Below are 25,264 nucleotides of genomic sequence, written 5' to 3'. Positions count from 1 at the left end.
CCCTTTCTGGGGCCATCCGTGATCACAAAAAGTGAATCCGTTTTACGGAACGATTCCGTAGTCTTCAGGTATACCCTGATTGCCCGCACCACATCCAAGGAATGCAACGCACATTCCCGAGGATGACTGGGCTTAGGACACAAGGAAGGTAGCACAATATCTTCATTCAGATGAAAATCTGAAACCACCTTAGGAAGAAAGGATGGCTTCGGATGAAGAACTACCTTATCCCTATGAACCACTAGATATGGGGAATGGCATGATAATGCAGCCAGTTCTGACACCCTGCGTGCAGAAGTGATAGCCACCAAGAAGGCCACCTTCTGGGATAATGTAAGCAAGGGAATCTCCCTGATATTTTCAAAGGGAGGTTTCTGCAGAACCGACAAACCCAAATTAAGATCCCAGGGCGGTAAGGGCGCACGCACTGGCGGAGCCAAGTGCCGCACCCCCTGGATGAAATTCCGCACCAAGGAATGAGTAGCCAGCGGCTTCTGAAAGAAGATTGCTAACGCTGAAACCTGACCCTTGATGGTGCTCAAGGATAGTTTCTGCTCAACCCCCTTTTGCAGAAAAGCCAAAATTCGGGTCACCAAATAGGTACGTGGGGGAAATCCCAAAGATTCACACCACGCAATACAAGTCTTCCATGTGCGATAATAGACTTTGCTGGAAGTCGCTTTCCTTGCTTTAATTAGAGTAGGAATAACTGAAGCTGACAATCCTCTGTCCTTCAGTACCTGGGTCTCAATGGCCAGGCCGTTAAAACCAGCGACTGTAAAGCACGATGGGAGATCGGTCCTTGAGACCGCAGATCCTCCGAGAGGAAGTCTCCACGGAGCGTCCACGACTAGCCTGCCCAAGTCGGCGTACCCGGCTTGACGAGGCCAGCCCGGAATTTCCAGGATAACTGGAGTTCCCTCCACCTCTATCCTGCGGAGAAATCTCTGCAGCAACTTGAGAGGGGGGAAGACATATAATAGCCGATACTGCCCCTACGGGGCGTTCAGCGCGTCTGCTGCGTCCGCTAGAGGATCGCGGGCGCGAGTTACCAACCTCCGCGCCTTCCTGTTGAGCCGATATGCCAACAGATCCACCTCCGGGATGCCCTAATGAAGACACAGATGGTGAAATCTTTGGTGATTGACCTAAGTCCTCACCATGACATTGTCTGACTGGATCCGAACCGGGCTGCCCTAGAGCTGCTTGGTCCAGACAATCAGACAAAATCTGATCGCTCTCGGTTCCCACACATTTATCAGAAACTTGATTCCTATCGGAAGTGATGACTTCTCCTGGCTGAGCATTAGAGAACGAAGTCACCGGACCAGAGACTCCTTGGTCCGCTCGCTCAACCGGATCCGATTCCTGGAGGGAACTGGGAATGATCTTTGGAAAAGGTAAAGAAAACGTTCTGCTCAAGGAACGGGAATTACCGCTCCCTGTAGCATATAAATGTTGGAAGGGAAGAATCGCACCGGCAGAAGTGATCGACACTCGATCTTGTATCCTGATCGTATGATCTCCTGAACCTTTTAGTCCGGGATTCAGAAAAGCCCTGGATCTGAACACCGGTGAAGACGTCCCCCCACCCCTGAGCTGGGTGGGGGTGCACCTTCAGGCTGTATTAGCCATATCTTCAGGTTTGGCTGAGTCGGCCTTTTGTTTACCCGACCAGCGGCTTTTGAAACCTCCTGAAGGGGCTTTGCCCTTCACGCTCGCCCCAGCGGAGCGAACAAACCTTTTATGAGCGGAAAAGAAAGGTCCTCGCCTTTTACGAGGTCCTTTAGCTTTAGCAGTCTGCGGCAAAAAAGTGCTCTTGCCCCCAGTGACATCCTTTATGATCTCATCTAGGGTGGCCCCAAATAGGCGATCCCCCTGAAAAGGGAGATTCGCCAAAGCTTTCTTGGAACCTTGATCCGCCGACCAACACTTTAACACACGTCTGAGGACTACTGCTGACATCGATGCATGCGCTAACAAGGGAGTGGCATCCAGGGCTGCGTCGCAGACCAACTGTAGTCCTTGTATAATTTGCTCCATCAAATCAGACGCTGCCTGGGGGATACTTCTCCCCTTTAAGTCATGGCGTAACAATTTTGCCCATTCTGTCAATGTTTGTGAAACTAAACCAATGGCAACCACTGGTCTAAAGGTTGACCCTATCAGGGAAAAAACAGTGCGGGATTCCGCTTCCATTTTTCGATCCACCGGATCCTTAAAGGACGGAGCGTCCTCCAACGGGATAACAGTGGCTTTATTTAGTCTGGAAATCGGTGGATCCACCACTGGTGGTACCGTCCATTTTTTAATGAGGGATTCCTCAAACGGATAGCGTCTAGCAATGCGTTTGGAAATAGTGAGGATTCGTTTCGGATCATCCCATTCCTCTTTAATCTTATTACCAAAACATTTGGGTAAGGGAAAAACCTTCACCGTCTTGGTAGGCTTACTAGTACCAAAGGGAATTTCCATCTCGGTTACCTCTGCCGGTGTAACCTCAAGTCTTAAGGTTTCCCGGACAGACACAACTAGTGCGTCCACCAATGCTTCTTCTTGTGCTATGGCGGAGGTAGTACCGTCCTCCTCACTATCTGAGGGAACATTACCCGAGACAACAGCCCCTGCAGAGGGACCTGCAGCTGCAATGACCATCTCAGAATCTGAAGTATCAGATGAAATAGGGGTAGGCGGGGGTCGCTTTCTTGACCCCCGTCCCTGACAGGCCATCTCCACCCGGGATACCAAAGACTCCAAAACTGCTGAAAATGCATCAATACTCTGTGAGGCACTGGAGGGTCCTGCGGCCACCTCGAGGGGACCAGGTGGAGATACATGTGTGGCAGGGTCCATGATTATACAAGACACTTGCCAGAAAAAATTAATTGCAATCAAAAAATAAAAATTTTTTTTTCTTTTGTCCCCCAGCGCAGCAGTGCCCCTCAGTGTTACCTGCTTTAGGACCCCTACAGAGAGAGAGAGAGAGAGAGAGAGAGAGAGAGAGAGACCCCAAGGCTCACCACCTGATGCTCAGAAGTTTCTATACAACCTGCTTCCAGCACTGTCTGTTACAGACAGGAAGTCTTTGGCTTGCTTTCCCGGGTAAAGGAGGCAGCTCCGCCCCTTTACACGCCTTCCGGCGCCTCCCAATTGCTCCTCGAGGTGTTTGGTCACCTCAAACATGGCCGCCCCCATGCTAGAGACACGAGGCTCTAGGATCACGTCCATCCATCCCAGAGAGGGACCCGCGTCCACCAACAAACCCCACAGGGGGAGAGGGGGAACATCTTACTTACCATACCGGAACCAGGCGGGCGCCAACTCCTGACAGAACCCCTCTCCACCGGGGTGGGGGGGCTGTCGACCAATACGGACGCCGTGACTCAGTTTGCAACTGGTCATTGGCGTCCAGGCGAGACGTTTAACTCGCAGGGTCAGTCCCCGTCCACTGGGACTATGTCGCGGCCGACCCAGCGCGGAGCTATGGCCTGCACGCGCTTGTAGGCTGAACTGGGGTGACCACTGGATCTCAACATCCAGCCCGTCGCCCAGTTTCAGCGTACTTGCTTGAAGATCTCACAGGAACACTGGAGAAGAAAAGCTGCCTAAAAAAGTATTTCTAAAAAAATCTTGCCAGGACCAAAAGATCCCAGCAAGGAACTTAGGTCCTTACTCCTAACTAGACAGAAAAAACTGACTTGCTGTAGCAGAGAGAGAGAGAGAGAGAGAGGATATACCCTCTGGGACTGCCCCTAAGGTTTGGCCAGAACGTTTTCTTTCCTGTCTAGTCCTACTCCTGTAGAGGGCAGTATAACCCGAGTTGATATTAATCAAGGAGGACTACGTCTGTCAATGAGCGACAGAGAAAATAAAAATTTAAAACGAGATTACGCTATTTAAGCAGTTTTATTTTCATGAAACCCTGGTCATCTTAGTGCTCCTTGGTATAACTTTAATGAATAAAGGATGCGGAAGCTGCTTTATTGCGTTTGGTGCCGTTCATCTGATTGAGGGAACATCTTCCTGGTGATTTGGATTCAGCTCCCAATTGTAAACAAAGTGAGTGTGACCTGGCTTATTAGGGGGTCCATGCATTAGGGTAAGCGTGGTGTAAGTCACAGGCTGGTGGCATCTTTGCAAATCCTTTCACACCTTTCATCACTATTCACAGATAGAGGGATCACCTATCTTTCACAGTGTTTGATGGGACTATTTACATGGACTTAATTTTATGCATTTATCACTAATATCACTGCCCTTTTTTTTTTTTTATTTGCATTCATATTTGGGAAACCCCTTGTCACAGGGTGATGAGAGCCAAATATAAACTAAGAGACTTATTACCCATCAGGCTTGCTTTACTTTTGATTGACAGCGCATGGGGATGGGCGGATTCAAAAGCCACTATTTGACAGCACACGGAAGTGGGCAGATCCATGGCTGCTATTCTGTTTTTCAACAGCAAGGCGGACCTGATGGGGGAGCTAGACTTAGTTTCCATCAGGCTCCACCCACCTCAGTACAAAATGTCTCAGCCATGCGCATGTATAGGGGCAGTGGAAAAGGAGGAAGGGAGCATACTGAGGATGGAGAGTCCAGTATGCGAACACCAACAGATTCATGTACCTGATGCTCTTGGTGCTGCTTCCTGTCAAAATCCTAAAGTGTTCCACGACACCCTTTATGAATTCCCCAGAATGTTTCTATTGCTGTCTATGCTTTTGCACTCTAGGGATAATCACTCCCCCAATTTCTTGTCCAGGTGTCACAGGGATATCTGCCCATTAAAAAATAAAAAAAACCCTTACCCACACTACCTATAAAAAACAAAATGGCTAGAGTTAGACTTTAACTTTCTCATATACTACTAGTAATCCAGTACCAGTATCTCATACAGTAATGCTGACTCGATTCACAAATGTGAATTATAGTATATTGGTACTGATGTTAAATTGACAGGTTTCTTAGCAGGAAGCACATACCTATATTTCGGACCATAATTCCTTTCAATTCATCCACCTGGGCCTGTGTCTCCACCACACGATCCACGCTCTTGTTTTCTGAGTGGTGTTTCTATGGGGAAACAATAGAAGGTAAGGAAACTGATCTGGAGGAGAGCAGTACCCTGCTTCTACATAGTCCTGGGCAGTACAGATCTACGGTGCCCCTCCTAAATACTGAACCACAGATGGTTCAAGAACTCTGAGAATATGTTAATAGGTTGCAGTATTTTGCAAAGAATCTCTCATAATTTAAAGTGAAAATAAGCAGTTTCTGTGGCGTGCAGCTTCCACCAACATTTCACAATGTGTGCAGACCTTGGTCTTTAAACATATTTCTTCCTGATTGGTAGGGACAAGTACTGGGGAGTTTTCTGTTGTCTCCTGTCCCCCTTCCCTGGTTCACCATACACACTTATTTTAAACTGAGTGCAGTGTGAACATTTTTCTTCTTGAATCTTCTGTATAGTGAAGACAGAAGAATGACACAAAAATGAGATAAAACCCGACTGGTATGTGGTCACCTGATGCCCAGCCTGCTCGAGCGAACGCTCTCCTCTGATCACATGTGTCCATGTGACCGGCTAATACTGATTGTGTTCATCCAGTGCTGCTCACATGATTGCTGGGGGCTGGTATACAAAATGTCAGACAAACGTAGAATGTACAGCTGATCTCACCCATCTATATTCAACATATCGCCTACACTACTGCCTGTATACCATCTTTGATCTACCATGAAATCCAGACAAACCACTCTGTTTTTTATACACCATCACTGAAATAGGAACACATTTTACACTAAGGTAATATGAAGGAAGGTCAACAAGTAAGATTTACACAGAAATAATATTAAAGAAATAAAAACATCAACAATAAATTTAATAATAATTTAAAACTACATTTAATAGTGCCCTCATCTATCAACTATATATATGGAGACATTTGATTTTTAACTTATGCACACACAACTCCTTTTATGCGGCACAGTTGAGCTACAGAGCTGAACCATGCTCTACTCCTGCATGTGCTAAGCTCTTTATAAGTAATGGAAGAGCTAGCAATGCGTTTTACATTTATCAATAAACAAATTAACTATTTTGTTTAATTACATACTCATTGATACAATATAAGCTGGCCATGCACTGTAAGATTTTTTGTGATCAGCCCAATTAACAGCGCAGATGGAGAAATCTCCCCTGCTTGCTTTTGTATTCTGACAGATGGCAAATGCAGATGTCAGAATACCCAAATATTGACTCTATTGGATTGGGTTCAGCCACTGTTAGGCCAACAATTTTCCACCCAGATCCTCTGATTTTCAGATGGAAGGAGAGCAGGAAGGTGCTGACAGGGTCACCCATGGTTCAGATCTTGACCTGTCCTAATGAACTTCACGAATGGCCAGCTAAAGGTAGCACAGAAAAGCAACCCCCAATAAACCCCTTATCAATCCTGCCAGGTTTTTTACTGTGCTTACCTGGTGAAGCAAGATGTACTTGCCTAAAACAACCCATAGATGATTTGATTTGCTATCCTTCCACCACGGGTGGAAAGAAAATCGCTCCCATGGAGCCATTGTGTTCTGTCGGAGGTGGGGGGGCCTTTCAGGCAAGCAGAACACAACCTTTTTTACAAGCGGCTGTAGCTGCCGGCAGTAATCACATGTAAAAAATTTGACAGGCTGGTTGTATTCAAATGGGTCTATGGATTGACTTGCATATGATCATTCTGCCCATAGATGGATTGAATCTTGACCAATCCCTGCTGAACAGAAATAATTTTGATCCATATATGGCCGGTTTAAAGCCCCGTACACACGGGTCGAATATTGGCCAAAATCAGCCAGTACAGTAGATACCAGCCGACAATCGGCTCATTTGTACATGTGCTTGTTTGACAGAAGCCGATCTCACTGCCAGTTTCTGTTAAATTAACTTGCTGAAAAACCAGCAGGAGATCGACATCTGATTGGATGCGAGCGCTGACTGGTGTGTTCTGATGGGGGGGGGGGGGGATTGTGGTTTGTGTTGTAGTGGTTTACTGTCAGAACACAATAGCTCAGCTGGGAGATTGCTGTACTAAATATACAAATATTACATAGTTAGTACAGGACCTTCATGTGAGCGCCTCAGAAGATAAAAAACCTACCGTGTGTACAAGGCCGTAGTCCCCCATCCAGGTCCCTCATTGCCATATCCCGATTCAGAGGGCTGATGATTCAGGGCTAAAAATCCATCAGCTCCCCTGCGATACCTTTGAGGTGACGTCAGTGATCTTCTGGGTCCTGAGAGGCCTCCTCTGCTTAACCACCAATGGGACATGCCCATGTCACGCAGGGTGTTAGACACCCAAAAAAAACCCAGCAGCAAAAAGAGAGAAGGATCGGACGGTGGCATCACGTGACTGGAGGTTCAGGTAAGTAGAACTGGCATTTAGGTTTCTTTGTCATATTACTGATTAGTTATTTAGAGGGGGAGGAAGGGGGATGCCAATATACCAGAGAGGGACTTTAAACTTATGTGAGGTCAGTAAACTTTGGTTGATCGATATGGGTACATAATCACTTCCATTTGCACTGCATTCATTATTTTTTTTATATTTTATCACTTTATCAGGCTAACATTTAAACTTTCAAATCAAACAGCCTTGGGATTTCTCATTCTGTGTCTTGGACATTACCAGCTGTGCTGAGAGGACGCTGGAGAATTCACTGTTCATGGCGTAAGGAAGTGCAGTCTGTGCTCTGGATCCATAGGTTGTCTGAAACCTCTTCTTAATTTCATTTAAGAAATTAAATGCTCTGGAACGTTCAAAGTCCTAAAAGAACACATGACCCATGTCAGGAGCAATACAACTTATAGACCCAAGAAAAGTAAACACTGTCCAAAAATACAAATATGCTTTTCACATTTCTATGTGATCATAGTGCAGCTGCAGCTCTCTGATCTCTATGTGTACACTATTAACTGCTGGCCATCGGCAGCTAAACAGTGTATAGAAAGAAAAATAATCAAATGAGAGACCGGTTACTTGTTACATCCTAAAAATGGAATATCCTTTACGTTTTTGGATTTGTGAATTCTTTTTTTTCCTGCTTTTTTATTTTGGTTTCTAATTTTCTAACCATAAAGATTTCAGCGTTTTTTTTCTTTTTTATTAATTTTGATCATTATTTTTTCAGTGGCACAAAAAAATGAGAAGAAAGACAACTTTTATTATTTTAAAATGCTTTGTATCAGAATCATAATTTTAGTGTTACTAAATATTGCCAAAAAATAAATAAATATATACATACTTGTGTGTGTATCTATCTTTATACACACTATATACATAGTAGAACCGTATGATCAGTGTTTCTACACAGGGGAGAATGACAGGCAGCTTGTTTACACTAGCCGCCTGACTTTCTCCCTCTCCACCAACGATCGCAGAGTGACCGGCGGACATCGGGTCCGCCGGTCACACACGCGGGGGGGGGGGCTGGTCCGTGACCGCACCGCCGGCGGCGCGCGCTCGCTCCCCAGAGCCTCACAGGCTAGTGACGTATATATACGTCACTTTGCCTGTGAGGGGCTTAAAACTGTCTTGTGACTCCTAGAACTGGCTGACCAGCTCTTTACTTCTATAATAATGTGTCCTTCCCAAACCGATTCAGTGTAGTAGTTTATGGTCACTGTGCCTAATCGCCATAAACAGATTAAAAAAAAAAATCACTCACGTCATCTGTGATGCACAGGTAAATGATTCTGTCCTGACAGATGTAATGGAACAAGTAACTGAGGGGAGAAAAGAAAGACACAGTTATCCCACAAGATAATTATAGATCGTTATATACTGTAAACAAGGAGACAGATGAAGATATTGATATAACACATGTACAAGGCATCGTAATAGAGCCTGATGGTGTAAATAGTGCTTTATGTACATTCATCTAGCTGCAGTTAGTGCTGTACAACAATGCCAATGTCAGAAGCCAAAAATGATGACTTCTATATATTGCACTGGACTCATAAAAAACAGATAAACAGATCACAAACTGCTTGAGGAAATCAGACCCTACATGTGCTGAAGCCCCACTCACCCCTCCTCCCAGGATTTATTATGCAAATGCAATGAGCAGAAAGTTGTGGTCACTAGTGTTGCAGAGCTGTGTGACGCACAAGACTGGCTGAACACAATTTATAGATTGATAGCTATCATAGATGTATATTTAGCTGGCTCGTTTTTGTAGACATCTTGAGGCGTGTGCTTTAAAGTGGTTCTAAAGCCTAAATATTTTTTTACCCCAAGGCATTCCCTGCATTAAAGAAGTTGTCTCAATTAAGAGCAATGCAGTGTGAAACTTCAGCTCTCTGCCCCCCTTTTTTTTCTTACAGCACAGACAAGCTTTATAAATTCTGCATTTTAAACGGATGTAGAGAAGAGAAGACTGTAGAAAACAGGTACAACTTAATTAGGAGAATTAGTTTCATCTCTGTGTATCACCTGAGGCAAGTCACTTCACTGGGTAGGTTGGGAAGGGTTTGGAAGGATTGGGTATGGAAGGGTAAGGTTTACATCCACTTTAGGGTAAAACACAACCCAGTAGTGGTATCACCCCCTCACTCCTCTATATACTTACCTGAGTCCTAACTCGATCAAGCACTGTGAATGTCTGCAGCAGCACTGCCCTGTTTATCAGCTCATGGGTACAGAGGCAGAAGCAGGAGCCATTGGCTCCTGCTGCGGTCAACCAAATCCTATGAGGAGGGGGTGGGGCCGAGCCACGCTGTGTGTGTCTATGGACCAATAAGCAAAAACACAGGACTAAAAAACTGCTAGGACCACATCTAGTGAATACAAGACGGAAAAATAATTATTAACCATCCACCAGTTTGTTGCGGTCTCACTTTAAATAATAAGTGCGGTCCAAATAATGCAAGAAGAGCATCCAAAACAGATGGGGTTAAAGGAACCCATAAAGAGAGTTATAGACTGGACCAAGCAGCATACACAAACAAAGCTTTATCGAAGACTCAAAAATTATATATATATATATTATATATATATATACACATATATATATATATATACACACACACATACATATGGGTATATATATATATATATATATATATATATATATATATATATATATATATATATATATATATATATATATACACACACACACACACACATATGTATATACATACATACATACATATACATACACACCAGAGTAAAGAATAAGTAAAAACCCCATAACTTCACCACTCAAATAGGTAAAAAGACAACTTAGTTTATTTACCACAGCAGCTGCTCACACAGTGCGCTCAACACACACACACACACACACAAGCCTGTAATTGTCATATGAAGGGGTGAATACAAGGACCTATACTGCAAGGTATGACAGCCAGGTGTAGGTACAGGTGGATAACCACCTATTATAGATAATACTAACGTAGTAACCTTGCCCCTATGTTAGGTGATCTCTGCAGCAATGTGGGAGAATAACTTGGGCAAATAATAGTCAATACAGTCTAGTACTACTACCCTTCATAACAAAGTGTATGAAGAGAGAACGAGAGAGAACGAGAGAGAACGAGAGAGAACGAGAGAGAACGAGAGAGAACGAGAGAGAACGAGAGAGAACGAGAGAGAACGAGAGAGAACGAGAGAAAACGAGAACGAGAGAAAACGAGAACGAGAGAAAACGAGAACGAGAGAAAACGAGAACGAGAGAGAACGAGAGAAAACGAGAACGAGAGAGAACGAGAGAAAACGAGAACGAGAGAAAACGAGAACGAGAGAAAACGAGAACGAGAGAAAACGAGAGAGAGAACGAGAGAAAACGAGAGAGAGAACGAGAGAAAACGAGAGAGACGAGAGAGACAACGAGAGAAAACGAGAGAGACAACGAGAGAAAACGAGAGAGACAACGAGAGAAAACGAGAGAGACAACGAGAGAAAACGAGAGAGACAACGAGAGAAAACGAGAGAGACAACGAGAGAAAACGAGAGAAAACGAGAGAAAACGAGAGAGAGAACGAGAGAGAGAACGAGAGAAAACGAGAGAGAGAACGAGAGAAAACGAGAGAGAGAACGAGAGAAAACGAGAGAGAGAACGAGAGAAAACGAGAGAGAGAACGAGAGAAAACGAGAGAGAGAACGAGAGAAAACGAGAGAGAGAACGAGAGAAAACGAGAGAGAGAACGAGAGAAAACGAGAGAGAGAACGAGAGAAAACGAGAGAAAACGAGAGAGAGAACGAGAGAGAGAACGAGAGAGAGAACGAGAGAGAGAACGAGAGAGAGAACGAGAGAGAGAACGAGAGCGAGAACGAGAGCGAGAACGAGAACGAGAACGAGAACGAGAGCGAGAGCGAGAGAGAGTCAAATACATATACACACACAATATATATATATATATATATATATATATATATATATATATTTTTTTTTAATCTTCAATAAAGCTTTGTTTGTATATGCTGCTGGGTCCAATCCATAACTCTCTTTGTGGATTCCTTTAACCCTATCTGTTTTTAGTGTGTCTATAGATGCACACAGCCCAGCTGGGGAGCGAGCCTGCATGTCTGCCCCCATAGCAAGCGGTTTGCTATAGTGGCTGACACAGAAAAGGAGGAGCCGAGAGCCCCGGCAGGGGACCCTAGAAGAGGAGTTATGGGGCCACGCTCTGTGCAATATCATTGCACAGAGCAAGTAAGTATAAGGTGTTTGTTATAAGAAACAATCAAGTCTTTACAAATGCTTTAAAGGAATGTACAGAGGTGTCGAATAAGAAATTTGATTGTTGCACCTGTACTTGTGTTTGTTACATAACATTAACCAGAGCCAGAATATTCTACAAGATCATATAGAAAATACCTCACCTGCCATGGGAGTAGGTCAGCTTGTTGTTTTCTGATGGGATCTTGGCCAGGATCTGCTCTGTCACCTCCAGGAAATTTCCCCCACACCAGGCATGCTTGGCCAAGATGGTGGTTCCTCTTGCAACAACAGAGAATAAGATCGCCATCTCTTCCCTGCTAATAGAAAAACACACATATTAGAGTCTGATCTGTATGAGGCTCCTCATTACTCAGAGTCAGCATCAACCACATCAAATGTCAATGACTCCTCCACTGACTCAGGCTCTCCTCGCTTCCTGCGGCCTGCAATGGAATAGCAATAGTGCTGAGCCAGATACATACATACTGTTCTAATCAAAATCTTCTTTGTGATTTTATACAATAAATCCACACATTAGAGCCCAGCGGGCCATCAAAGCCAACTCAGGCTCTTGTGCAGCAATATTGGAAGGGGAAATAAAGCACGCTGGTAGCAAGCAGACATTTAAAGGTCCCTATTAAAATCGTTCTAAATGCAAAAGGTCACCTTAATACATTCTCTGTATTAAGATAAAAAAGCAGTGTTCCTGAGCCCCTATATCACACACAATCAAATATTTCTGTGCCTGACAAGCTAATAAACATCCTTGCTGAGATAAAATCATCTACAGGTTGTGTCACATGCAGACTGAGTGATAAAATAAACTATAAAACAATCATAACAGCACTTTACATGTATGCAGATGATATGTTTTAACTTCACTTGCTGCATGCTTGCGCCAGATTTGAGGCTCAAAGTATTGAAGCCATAGATCAGCATGAGAATCCAGCAATTAGCATTTTTGGAAGGACAGCAATAGCAGCCTACATATTTTTCTTCTAAATGCACTATTGTTATGTTTGATTGCAGTGAAGAATTATGAAAGCTCTGTGTTATCTGTGTCAGCTTCCCTGTATTCAGAGAACAATGAGCAAAGTCTGCACAAACATGATGTTTCACTTTCACTCTGGTGACTCAGAAACATCAATGAGTTTTTAAGCAGCGACTGTCTTAGGCTGGCCATAGATGGATTGAATCTGGGCTGGTTTAGCAAGGATCGACCGAGATTCCAACCATCCATTGGCAGGCTGATTGTACCAGTCAAACCATCGATTGACTTGGGTACAACCAGCAGGTCTGATTTTTACATGCGATTATTGCAATTGGCAATAGCCACTAGCAGTAATCAATGTATTCTCCTGGCAGTGACGGCTTCCTGCACCCCCTCGTTAGGAAAACACAATAGCTGCATGCAAAGGATTCCCCCATCAGCAGTCAGTGCGAGTGTGGATACAGGAAAGAAAATCGCATCATCTAGGGAGGCTACAATCATCCAATACTGTCACCAATGCAGATAGTTTGACAAGATGCCTGGCACTACACTGACAGACACTAAAATAAATCTGAGACTCCTCCAACTACACAAAGGACTAATCAGAGGACTTCAAACTATGGCCCTCCAGTTGTTCAGGAACTACAATTCCCATCATGCCTAGTCATGTCTGTGAATGTCAGGGTTTTACAATGCCTCATAGGATGTGTAGTTCCGCAAACAGCTGGAGGGCCGTAGTTTAAGGATCCCTGACTTAAATGGAAGAATTTCCCCTGCTTGGATATTGTATTCTGACAGCCTTGAGCATCAGCTATCAGAATACTCGCACCTAGACTGCCTCTGATTGCCTGCAAGTGCTGTTCGGCCAACAATTTTTGGCCCGGTTCCTCAGATTGAGCAGGCAGGGCCACCTACTGTTAGAATTTCAACAAATTCCTTTGAACAGTGTATTGGCTACTCTTGGGTCTCACTAAGGCTCCATTCACGCTACAGCGACTTGTCAGCCTGACAAGTCGCGGTCCGCCACGGTCCATGCACTGCTACAGGACCCGTTCTAATAGGAACGACACAAGTCGCTCCGACTTAGAAAAAGGGTCCTGCACTACTTCGGGGCGACCTCGAAGCGACTTGCATTGACTTCAATTATGTGAAGTCCGTGCAAGTTGCGCCGAAGTCGCGGTGCATGGGACTTCACAGGTCGCCCCCGAAGTTGTGCAGGAGTCGTGCCGCTTCAGTGTGAATGCGGTCTTACACTTGCGATAGGGGAGAGGTAAAAACAGGCAGTTGGGCCCCCCACACTAAATCAAACTGGGTAGACGAAGGAAAGGTTGTCGCAGCAAAAATGATAAACCACCCACTCACCCCCGTTGCGTTCAGCATACAGAACCATTGTCTAATGACACCTATTCAAGTGAATGGGCTGTGCCAAAACCACGTGCAATGCCATCAGACTGTTTGAAAAACCTTTGTGATCTTTTGTTTACCCACTGATGAGTGATCTCTGGAGATGTCTGCAGGGCACCTGCCTGCTCCTCCTTGGTTTAGGAATAGGATTCCAATGGCTGACACAGCTGACCCCTAAAGCTGGCCTTAGATGGCTGGAATGTAGGCCAATTCCTGATGAATCGGCTGAAAATCGAGCCGTAAATGGTAGGGCACGGGAATTTCGGGGGGGGGGTCCCGCATACACAGAGTTGGTTTACATTCTCAATGATAGGCTGGAGCTGCCAAAATTCATTATAAAAAAACAATACAGTGTACCAGTCCAGAGTAAAAACTCTTACAGATGACGACAGGCAAAGTATAAATTCCCAAGATATATTTATTACAAGAAAGTAATTTGAACAGGAATATGGTGGGATTCCTGTCTGAATCACATGCGGTCTCCCGCACCACTCCTGTGTGGACCCAGGCTGAAGTCACAATGACAAGCCTGGGTTCACACAGGAGCGATGCGGGAAACATCATGCGATTCTTTGCAATGTGATTTGAGCCCATTCGTTCTGTATGGGCTCAAATCCCACCGCAAAGGTATTGGTTTTAGATATCAGAGCCTTTGCACGAGTACAAGTACTTGTGCAAATGCTTAGTATCGGTGCTGGTATCAGTGCAACCCTAATATATTGTAGAATATTATTCATTTTTTATTATTTTACATACTTTTTTATTGTTTTATGTTATTTTTGTATTGGAGGACCCTTTGCCCCCTTATAAAACTGGCACTGGTGGGTGGACCTGCAAGCACCACCCTGCTTGGCAAAAGATTTAAAAATCTATTTAGCTAGGTGCAATTATTGGGAAACCAAAGACTGCATCCTATCAGATGAAATCACTGTTCGGGTATACAAGCAGCCAGGGGGGTGCCGTGGCTGCTGAATACAATAGCTAGAGATATCTCCATCCATGATGTTAGGATGGATTGAGGAAACCAAATAATTTTATTTCATACAGCAGGGGAAAATTAAGCCCAGTATGGCTACCTAAGGTCAAGTTCACACTGTCATCAAAAGCAGGCGTTTGAGAGGCGTGAAAACCACCCCTCAAATGATACAATGGATAGCACACAATGCTGATCACACTATCAAAACATGAAGCTTTAGCATTGCGTTGCTTTAAAATTGAAGCCTCATGTCGAGTCAGGAGTATTAAGCCTTTCAAGGTCTCCCATTCAAGTCTACGGTAACGCGTCACAAACGCTCTGGCAGGTGAGGTGCGTTTGCAGGGTGTTAAGATTTGTTTATTTCCTGTAATAGAATAAGAGTTTGTGGAGCTTTTTAATGCACCTGAATGCTCAACAAACGCTTCAAAACTGCCCATAGGGCATTAAGGTAGCATTTATAGCTCATTAACGATTGTAAAATGCTAGTCTAACGCCCATATCAAAGCTCATCAACGGGAGTCTAACGCCCATATCAAAACTCATCAACGTGAGTCTAACGCCCATATCAAAACTCATTAACGTGAGTCTAACGCCCATATCAAAACTCATTAACATGAGTCTAATGCCCACATCAAAGCTCATCAACGTGGGTCTAACACCCATATCAAAGCTCATTAACGTGGGTCTAACGCCCATATCAAAGCTCATTAACGTGGGTCTAACGCCCATATCAAAGCTCATTAACGTGAGTCTAACGCCCATATCAAAGCTCATTAACGTGGGTCTAACGCCCATATCAAAGCTCATTAACGTGGGTCGAACGCCCATATCAAAGCTCATTAACGTGGGTCTAACGCCCATATCAAAGCTCATTAACGTGGGTCTAACGCCCATATCAAAGCTCATTAACGTGAGTCTAACGCCCATATCGAAGCTCATTAACGTGGGTCTAACGCCCACATCAAAGCTCATCAACGTGGGTCTAACACCCATATCAAAGCTCATTAACGCGAGTCTAACGCCCATATCAAAGCTCATTAACGTGGGTCTAACGCCCATATCAAAGCTCATTAAAGCGAGTCTAATGCCCATATCAAAGCTTATTAATGTGGGTCTAACGCCCATATCAAAGCTCATTAACGTGGGTCTAACGCCCATATCAAAGCTCATTAACGTGGGTCTAACGCCCATATCAAAGCTCATTAACGCGGGTCTAACGCCCATATCAAAGCTCATCAACGTGAGTCTAATGCCCATATCAAAGCTCATTATCGTGGGTCTAATGCCCATATCAAAGCTCATTAACGTCGGTCTAACGCCCATATCAAAGCTCATTAACGTGGGTCTAACACCCATATCAAAGCTCATTAAAGCGAGTCTAACACCCATATCAAAGCTCATTAACGCGAGTCTAACGTCCATATCAAAGCTCATTAACGTGGGTCTAACGCCCATATCAAAGCTCATTAAAGCGAGTCTAATGCCCATATCAAAGCTCATTAACGCGAGTCTAACGTCCATATCAAAGCTCATTAACGTGGGTCTAACGCCCATATCAAAGCTCATTAAAGCGAGTCTAATGCCCATATCAAAGCTTATTAACGTGGGTCTAACGCCCATATCAAAGCTCATTAACGTGGGTCTAACGCCCAAATCAAAGCTCATTAACGTGGGTCTAACGCCCATATCAAAGCTCATTAACGCGGGTCTAACGCCCATATCAAAGCTCATTAACGTGAGTCTAACGCCCATATCAAAGCTCATTAACGTGGGTCTAATGCCCATATCAAAGCTCATTAACGTGGGTCTAACACCCATATCAAAGCTCATTAAAGCGAGTCTAACACCCATATCAAAGCTCATTAACGCGAGTCTAACGTCCATATCAAAGCTCATTAACGTGGGTCTAACACCCATATCAAAGCTCATTAAAGCGAGTCTAACACCCATATCAAAGCTCATTAACGCGAGTCTAACGTCCATATCAAAGCTCATTAACGTGGGTCTAACGCCCATATCAAAGCTCATTAAAGCGAGTCTAATGCCCATATCAAAGCTTATTAACGTGGGTCTAACGCCCATATCAAAGCTCATTAACGTGGGTCTAACGCCCAAATCAAAGCTCATTAACGTGGGTCTAACGCCCATATCAAAGCTCATTAACGCGGGTCTAACGCCCATATCAAAGCTCATTAACGCAGTGGTCAGCCTGCATTGAAAGGGGGCACGCAGTGGTCAGCCTGCATTGAAAGGGGGCACGCAGTGGTCAGCCTGCATTAAAAGGGGGCACGCAGTGGTCAGTCTGCATTGAAAGGGGGCACACTATACCTTGATTACTGAAGGCCCCTTTCACACTTTTGTGACCTCAAAGTCACGCAATTTTTTACATCTCCGCTGACACCCGCTGCTATGCGATCGATCCTGTTCATGAAATCCAGACGAATGGAAACCCTATTTTCCATCCGTCTGGCGGATAGGATCGGATCAGATGAGAACGGACAGGTGGTCCATTCTCATCTGATCTCCCCATAGAGAACAGCGGGGATCTGCACACAGAGCGGAGATGGAGCTGTCATCTGCCTACTCAGCGGGGATCATCGGACCGATCCCCCGCTGAGCAGAACAGACCCCGTACAGTGTGAAAGGACCCTAAATGTTAAAAATTGAGTCAAGTGTGAACAAGCCCTAAGAGACAAAAACAATGTAGAAGAACAGCTGTCATGTACATATTAGTTACAAACTATGGCTATTATCAAGCCTTTAAAAACATTTACACCATCTGATAGATTTACTTTATTTGTGGTCACATTTATACATATTTTATATCATTTTATAACTTGGTGGAGGTTCTGTACACCGCACTCTCTTTTCCTTCCTTTCTTCTCTTTATAGGAAATTGTAACTGCAGTTTTTTTTTTTATCACGGACGGAATTTTGGGATCACTGTGGACTTTATTTTATTTAATTTGATTTTTCCATTATTCAATTCACATCATTGTATAGGTGACAGGTGGTTAATATGAAATTCTTTTAGCGCAACATTTTTTATTTTATATAATTTTTTAACCATATAAAAACACGACCGTTTCCTTTAAATTGGAATTTCATTCAGACAGGAGAAGAATGGTTCATTCTATAATAACAGAGCACGCTTGTATGCCCAGGAAAGTAATAGTTTAGTCGTATAATTACACTCGTTAGTGGATTGTAGACTTTCAACAATGGCTGTCAAACGTGCCGTGAAGAATTATAGGCAAAACAGTAATTTCCTTGCGCTCCTCTGAGAAATAAGTGTTTTTCTCGATAAACTGGAATTTCTCAATGCCTCTGGCAGCGGTTTTATTGGGATGATTTCGAAGCACAAGAAGCAGCCATTGAATGGAAATGATATGGGGCATATTTACTAAGCAGTGAATGTGAGATTTACTGGTGGTGAATCACTTACTGTATAGTAAAACACATACCCCAGGAAGATTCCCTTGCAGTGAATGTTTTGTGAATGTCACATCATTACATTATAAGCATGTCCCTAAGTATATAATCCATGGTTACATATTCTCAGTTACTACTGAAGTTCTAAATGTCATTATTTTTGACTTTATATTACCACTTCAACATTTCACAAGCTTTGTGTTATTGAATAATATAAAAATGTATTTTGAAAAAAATTGAATTAGCAACTACAGCTCAGTGCCATTAGGCTCTTTCTCTAAGGCCAGTGTCCCAATTGTGATCCTACAGAAGGGAAGTCACCAGCAGGAGAGTGACACTGTGCTCATCCATCCAACAAGGGGGACACAGGCAAGCAGATGGGCATTTCACGGCACGTTAGTCTGATGTCCTACCATTTATTCATAACATCACCCCAGCACACTGCAACATACGGTAATGTACTATTGTATGTTGTTGTGCACTAGGTTGCCAAAAATTGTGAATGTTCAATCTTTTAAGTACTTTGCTAGCCCATATAAATGAATGGGCTGCCTTAAAGCAGAGTTCCACCCGCTTTACTGCTTCCCCCCCCCCCTACGGTGCCACATTTGTGGGGGGTGCAGATACCTGTCAAAAACAGGGACCCGCTCCCACTTCCATATAAGGGCGCTGCAGCGATCAACGTAATTTGCGACCCTTCCTCCTTCCCCCACTGCCTTCTGGGAGACACACTTAAGTCCCAGAAGACAGCAGGACCATTCAGAAAGTGCAGCCTGACTGTCACATGCGCAGTAGGAGACCGTCTGTAAAACCGCAAGGCTTCACTTCCTGTTTCCCTTTTTAAGGATGCTGGCACCTGCACCAAGAGCCGATGGATGGGTCGTTTTCGGGTGCGGACATTGCGGGCTCTCTGGACATGCAAGTGCCCTTATATTAAAAGTCAGCAGCTACCATATTTGTAGCTGCTGACTTTTAATGTTTTCCCCCCAGGCAGAAGCTCCGCTTAAACCTCATAATGTGCGAGCATTAATGCAACTAATCAGATCACCAGTGTGCATAGGCCTTCAACCCCCTCCTGACCACATTACGCCTTTTGAAGTCCAAATGTAAAATGTATCTTATTAAAACCGCAGCTGGTAAAAAAAAAAAAAAAAAAAAAAAAAAAAAACACCACACTTATAAGAAAACTGAAGAACCCCCCTCCCCTCACTAGGTGAATCTCCTTAACGGGAGCACAGACAGCAATAAAAACTAACAAGTGCTCTAATCCCTCTGCACTGTATCTTCACCCGGGTCTTCCAAGCACCCAATTCTTTGCCTGGCTTCTGATCTTCGGTGCTGTCATCTTGTATTCAGGAGCTAGCTATCACATCCTGATCACTCACAGCTGGCCTATTAATGCACATGCCTGAGATCATGGACTATAGGGGACTGGTCCTGTAGCCTCCTGAGATGTGCAACATGAATCCTAGAAGGCTGCAGTGGGGCGAGTTGGCCAAGAGTACGTTATCCTCGCCTAGGTGATGAAAGAGGAAGTGGGAACAAGTACAACCAAAAAAAAAGCACTTGCTTCCTAGAAAAAGAAAAAAAAAAAAAAAAAAAAAAAAACGCAATTGAGTAACAGGCAGGGGGAGGAAAAAAATGATGGTGTCATTTTCGGGTGAAGGTTCGCTTTTAACCATGCAAAAGAAAACGGAGTGCGCAACGGTGTGTGTTCCTAGTTTTCCAACCCCCCAACAGACTAATTAGTTACAGAGTATTGTCAAGTAAACTGGCACATAATGGACCCTACTAAACTTGGTCTAGGCATCTAAGCTTAAAAAAAAAACAAAAAGTAAAAGTAATGGACAAATGTATGGTGAACACAACTTCTATTCTATCCTGCCCAGGTCTAATAAGTGATAATAAAGACACCTGTCATACATGTCTATTCCGAAGGAATCTCTGTTCCCAAAGTGGCTGATCATCTGATCCAATGTTCACAGCTACAAGAGCTTGAAGACTGGCCTTCCAACAGAAATGGCCAGCTTTTCCCCTATGACATGATCACAATTCACAATCAGGATGTTTTCAATATTTTATAACAAGGTAGCTATGTTGTCTATTTATTATGTGTGTGCTTTAAGAGGCAACTTGTGGCGCTTTTTCACTGCATGGAACCCCAACGGTTCGGCTCGCTTTTGTGCTTTTCCACTGCTGGTACCGCATGGTACGGTGTAGGAACGGGTTGGTAGGGTACGGCGGCGCTTTTCCACTACATGGAACCGAATGGCGCGGCTCGCTTAAACAGTACCACCTCAGTTGTGGTTCCAACAGAGCCGTACCGGTACCATATCCCACAATCCTTTGCATGCAGCCTTGACTGTTTGTCACTACTAGCCACTGATTGGTCAGAGAATCATTGTTATCCCACCCACTTACTTTAGTGCTACTTTCGTGGAAAAGCAAACCATACCAAATTGTACCGAACCGTTCCAACACCGTACCATGCGGTACCATGCAGTGGAAAACCAAACAGGGCCAAGTAGAGCCGAGCCGGTACTTGCAGTGGAAAAGTGCCATTGGTGTACTACAGGATAAAGGGGCTTCATAGTAAACCTAGAATTCTTCTATTGAGGAAAATCAGATACAATTTTAGTTATTTTAAAAGGAACTTTCACTTTCAAAATCACCGTACTGCCCCATGCAGGGAATACAGCAACTACATGTCAAATAAATGTGGCTACCTTCATATCTGTGCATGTCCTTCCTGTGGTGTCTCTGGGACAGGAACTGGAGAAAACCTCCCCAATGGGGACACAGGCAGCAAAAAACTAAGAGGTTCCAGCCCTTCTCTCATCTATCCAGAAAGCTATGGCTGCTTTGATAGCAAGCATCATCTCCTTACTGGCAGCGGTGTTGGAAGGCCATGCGCCAAGGAAGGGCACCACTGCAGCGAACGTTACAGGGCACCTAGGAAGGTAGGACAAGGTACTACATGCACTTTGTCCCATAAAGAACTGGATAATGTAAAAAGAATGAGTGATCATTTTCTTTAAAAGGGATTTTCCATGTTGCTCCTTCAAGACAGAACAAACTCCACTTAACATTGACAAAGAGCATAAGATATTATAGCCACCTAGCAGGGACTTTCCTTGACTTCTGAATGTTAAGCCTGTAAAAATGTACTTTGGTGCCCAGTTCAAGGTGTGCAATGCTGAATTTGAAGTGCACCTAGAGTCGACTTTGATTCACTGACAGGTAAGATGGAGGGAGCTTTATAGAAGGAAGTAGTTTTGCTTGGCCTCCAGTTTGCTTATAATGACAACCAGATCTTCTCCCTGGTCGACTCCCTAGACTCCTACAAAACTCCGCTGAAGGCTCTGGAAGAAGCCCAACAACATGACTGCCATAAACTTGCCATGCTCCAACTGCGGGTTGAAGAGAGGGAGATCCATAGCCGCCCAAACATTATCAGGCTGCAAGGGATCCCTGAAGTTACTATTGGACACAATCTCTGGACAAACGGCCATCCTCCATTCTATGGCAGGGAGCCGAAGCAGGAACTGGGGCTGGACTGGGATCACTGGATTGTGGTCTCATGCGGCAACCAACCAAACCACCTCTGTTATGAACCATGTAGAATATACTTTACGGTATATAAAAGAATAGGTCATGAGGAGGACATGGGGTTTAGAGCATTGGAAATTACCAGGGCCACAATTTACCAATTGCCTGACATCCCATTTAACACCATACAAGAGAAGGCTGTTAAAACAAACAGTTATAGAGTTCTAAAGCCAACATCTACTAGATAATTATTCCCTGTCTGAACAAGGCATCGAACAACAAGATAGCCCCCATACCTGATCTAGGTGATCTCAGGAAGCCCAAAGTCCCTAAACAGCACCATCCACAGTCTAACGCCTCGTACACACGATCTGATAATCAGACTCATTTTCCTCCGTTTTTTGTTGCATGTTAGTCTCATATTAACCACTTAAGCCCCGGAAGATTTTACCCCCTTCCTGACCAGGGGGTATTTTGCGATTCGGCACTGCGTGACTTTAACGGACAATTGCGCGGTCGTGCGACGCTGTACCTAAACGAATTTGACGTCCTTTTTTTCCCACAAACAGAGCTTTCTTTTGGTGGTATTTAATCACCTGTGCGATTTTTTGATCACGCGCTATAAACAAAAAAAGAGCATCAATTTTGCAAAAATAACAATATTTTTCACATTTTTTTATATGAAATTCCCCCAAAAAATAAAGTAAAAATCAAAATTTTTTAAAATTTTCGGCCAATTTGTTTTATGCTACATATGTTTGGTAAAAAAAAAAAAAAATCGCAAAAAGCGTATTTTGATTGGTTTGCGCAAAAGTTATCGCGTTTACTAACAAAGGGAAAGATTTTTGTCATTTTTGTTGTTTTTTTTTTTAACGCGTAATGGCGGCGATCTGCGATTTTTTTTGCGGTACTGCGACATTGGGGCAGACAGATCGGACCCTTGACTGACATTTGTGACACTTTTGGGGTTACCAGTGACATTTCTACAGTAATCAGTGCTATACATATGCACTGTTACTGTAAAAATACACTGGTTGTGAAGGGGTTAACTTTATTTGGGAGGGAGGGGCTGTGTGTATCCCTAGGGGCGTGCTTTCTACTGTGATTGGCTGTGGCTTGAGCTGTAAGGACACTGATCAACGGATCTACATACTAGATCCGTTTGATCAGTGTCTTTACAGCGAGGAGAATGACAGGTGGCTTGTTTACACAAGCTGCCTGACATTCTCCCTCTCCCCCGCCGATCGCCGAGTGACCGGCGGACATCGGGTCCGCTGGTCACACGCGCGGGGGGGGGGGGGGGGCCGTGACCACGCGGGAGCGCGCCTCCGGGGGCGCGCGCTCGCTCCCTAGACCCTCACAAGCTAGTGACGTAGCCCTACGTCACTTTGCCTGTGAGGGGCTGACTGCCGACGTAGATCGGCGTTAGGCAGTCGGCAAGTGGTTAAAAGTGAAGAGGTTACTTTCATACAAAAATTCCCGTACGACAGAATTCTACTTCAGAAGTGACGTCATGTGTTGAATTTTTTTGTATGTCTTCTTTCATTTTTTAGCATGCCTAGTCTTGCTCTTACGATTTTTTCGGACGAAAACTGTACCAATTAAAATGAAAATCGGACGTTGTGTTGACGTACAATATTTTTTTAATCTGAACATTCAGCTTTTGTTGTATGAAAATTCATAATCGGCTGTCGAGAGCACTGTACTAACGATCCGAAAATCGACAGATCGTTCATCGGGTGAAATTTTACTTCAGAATTTCTTATCGTGTGAACGGGCCTTTAGGCTGGCCATACACACAGACTTTTTTTTCCAGCCTGCAGGCTGAATGAAAAAGAATGTAACAGATTCCTCCATCCAGGCTAAACAGCGATCCAGGAAAGTGCGAGACCTACTGTGAGGGCTGTCCCCATCTGATCCATGCCTGAGTGGCTTCCTTGTGGGAGACCAATCCGGAGTTTGCAGCAGTGCACTGACATACAAAGGTTGCTTTACTGAAACTGGAGAGTGCAAAATCTGGTGCAGATCTTCATAGAAACTAATCAGCTTCCAGGTTTTAATGTCAAGGCTTAACTGAACTAGCTGAAGGTAGAATCTGATTGGCTACAATGCACAGCTGCACCTGATTTTGCACTCTCCAGCTTCAGTAAATCAACCGCGCAGTGTTTGTTTGTGAAGTGTTATTTCGAAGTGGGGGAGAGCCTCCATTATTATTTTTGGGAGTATCCAAGAAGGAGCTTGCCTGGATATCAATCTGTTCATGCTTGTTTGACCTTCTGAATGGAGGTCAAACCATAAGATGAGAGAACATCCTGGGGCAATTGCAGGTAGAGGCGTCACTTGAGTAGATTGGCTTCACTATAAGTACAGCATATTTTCAGCAGTTTATGTGGACTTTATCACATATAGACTATTTATTTTTTATTTGGACTGATCATTTTGGACATTATCTATGTTATATGGCTATATAGAGTGCGCTCGTTAATCCCAGGCTATTCAGTTCTTTCGTGTGGACTTTTATCACAGATTATATGGCTAAATTCACCTTTCTGGATAGGTTACACCCATATTTAGGCTGCAACATGTAATACATTCAGCATGCACCCCCTCTACCCCTGATCCCCCCCCTCCTGACAGCGGGTGTGGGATCCTCCCTCTGTACCCGCTGTCACAATTTGATGAAGTTCTGCACAATTTCCAGTGAATGAATAGATTGCAAAGTACCATCAGATATTGCGGCTGACAGCTTGCAGTGCTCAAACTGCAAGGGGACTAGGGAGAGCTTCTTGTAGATCATTGATCTTGCCTTTCTGTATCAGAGGTACAAGCAGACAGCTGTCCTGAGAGCCTCAGGAGCCTGAAAGTGCATCTGCAATGTGCTGATCATGGGTGCAATGCTCTGCAGGCTACTTTGGAAAAAAAAAAAATTATTAAATGCACTTTTTTTTACCTGTAAAAAAAAAAAAAAAAAAGTTTTTTTCAAGATCTGAACTTTGAAGGCTTGTGCACAGAATGTTTGATATATATTATATATATATATATATATATATATATATATATACACACACACACACTATGGATGGATGGAGGAATCTCCCCGGTCAACTATTGAATTCTGCTTGAAAATACCTGCATATAACTGGATGGAGGTGCTGTTCGGCCAACAATTTTCCACTCAAAGAACTTTGGGTGCA

General features: G+C 44.0%; 2 protein-coding genes across 3 annotated transcripts in view; both read right to left on the bottom strand.

Moving 5' to 3' along the window:
• The window catches only part of LOC309560740 (endothelin receptor type B-like), a 476,715-nt gene that overhangs the window by 305,889 nt on the left and 145,562 nt on the right, over positions 1-25,264 (bottom strand). The window lies entirely within an intron of this gene.
• VAMP7 (vesicle associated membrane protein 7) overlaps positions 1-25,264 on the bottom strand; it is a 69,585-nt gene that overhangs the window by 23,067 nt on the left and 21,254 nt on the right. The window contains exons 2-5 of one of the 2 annotated variants that reach the window (XM_082262684.1): positions 11,880-12,035; positions 8,722-8,779; positions 7,683-7,820; positions 4,983-5,073 (exon numbers count right to left, since the gene is read on the bottom strand). In XM_082262684.1, the coding sequence (XP_082118810.1) occupies positions 4,983-5,073; positions 7,683-7,820; positions 8,722-8,779; positions 11,880-12,025 (433 nt within the window). In that variant the 5' untranslated portion in view covers positions 12,026-12,035. The remainder of the gene's footprint in view (positions 1-4,982; positions 5,074-7,682; positions 7,821-8,721; positions 8,780-11,879; positions 12,036-25,264) is intronic. The other variant, XM_082262685.1, reaches the window with a different exon arrangement.

The sequence above is a fragment of the Pelophylax lessonae genome (assembly GCF_965119305.1).
Source record: "Pelophylax lessonae genome assembly, chromosome: 7".
NCBI classification, from domain to species: domain Eukaryota; kingdom Metazoa; phylum Chordata; class Amphibia; order Anura; family Ranidae; genus Pelophylax; species Pelophylax lessonae.
The sequence above is the reverse complement of the archived record's forward strand: the minus strand, read 5'-3'. Positions and strand labels throughout refer to the sequence as shown.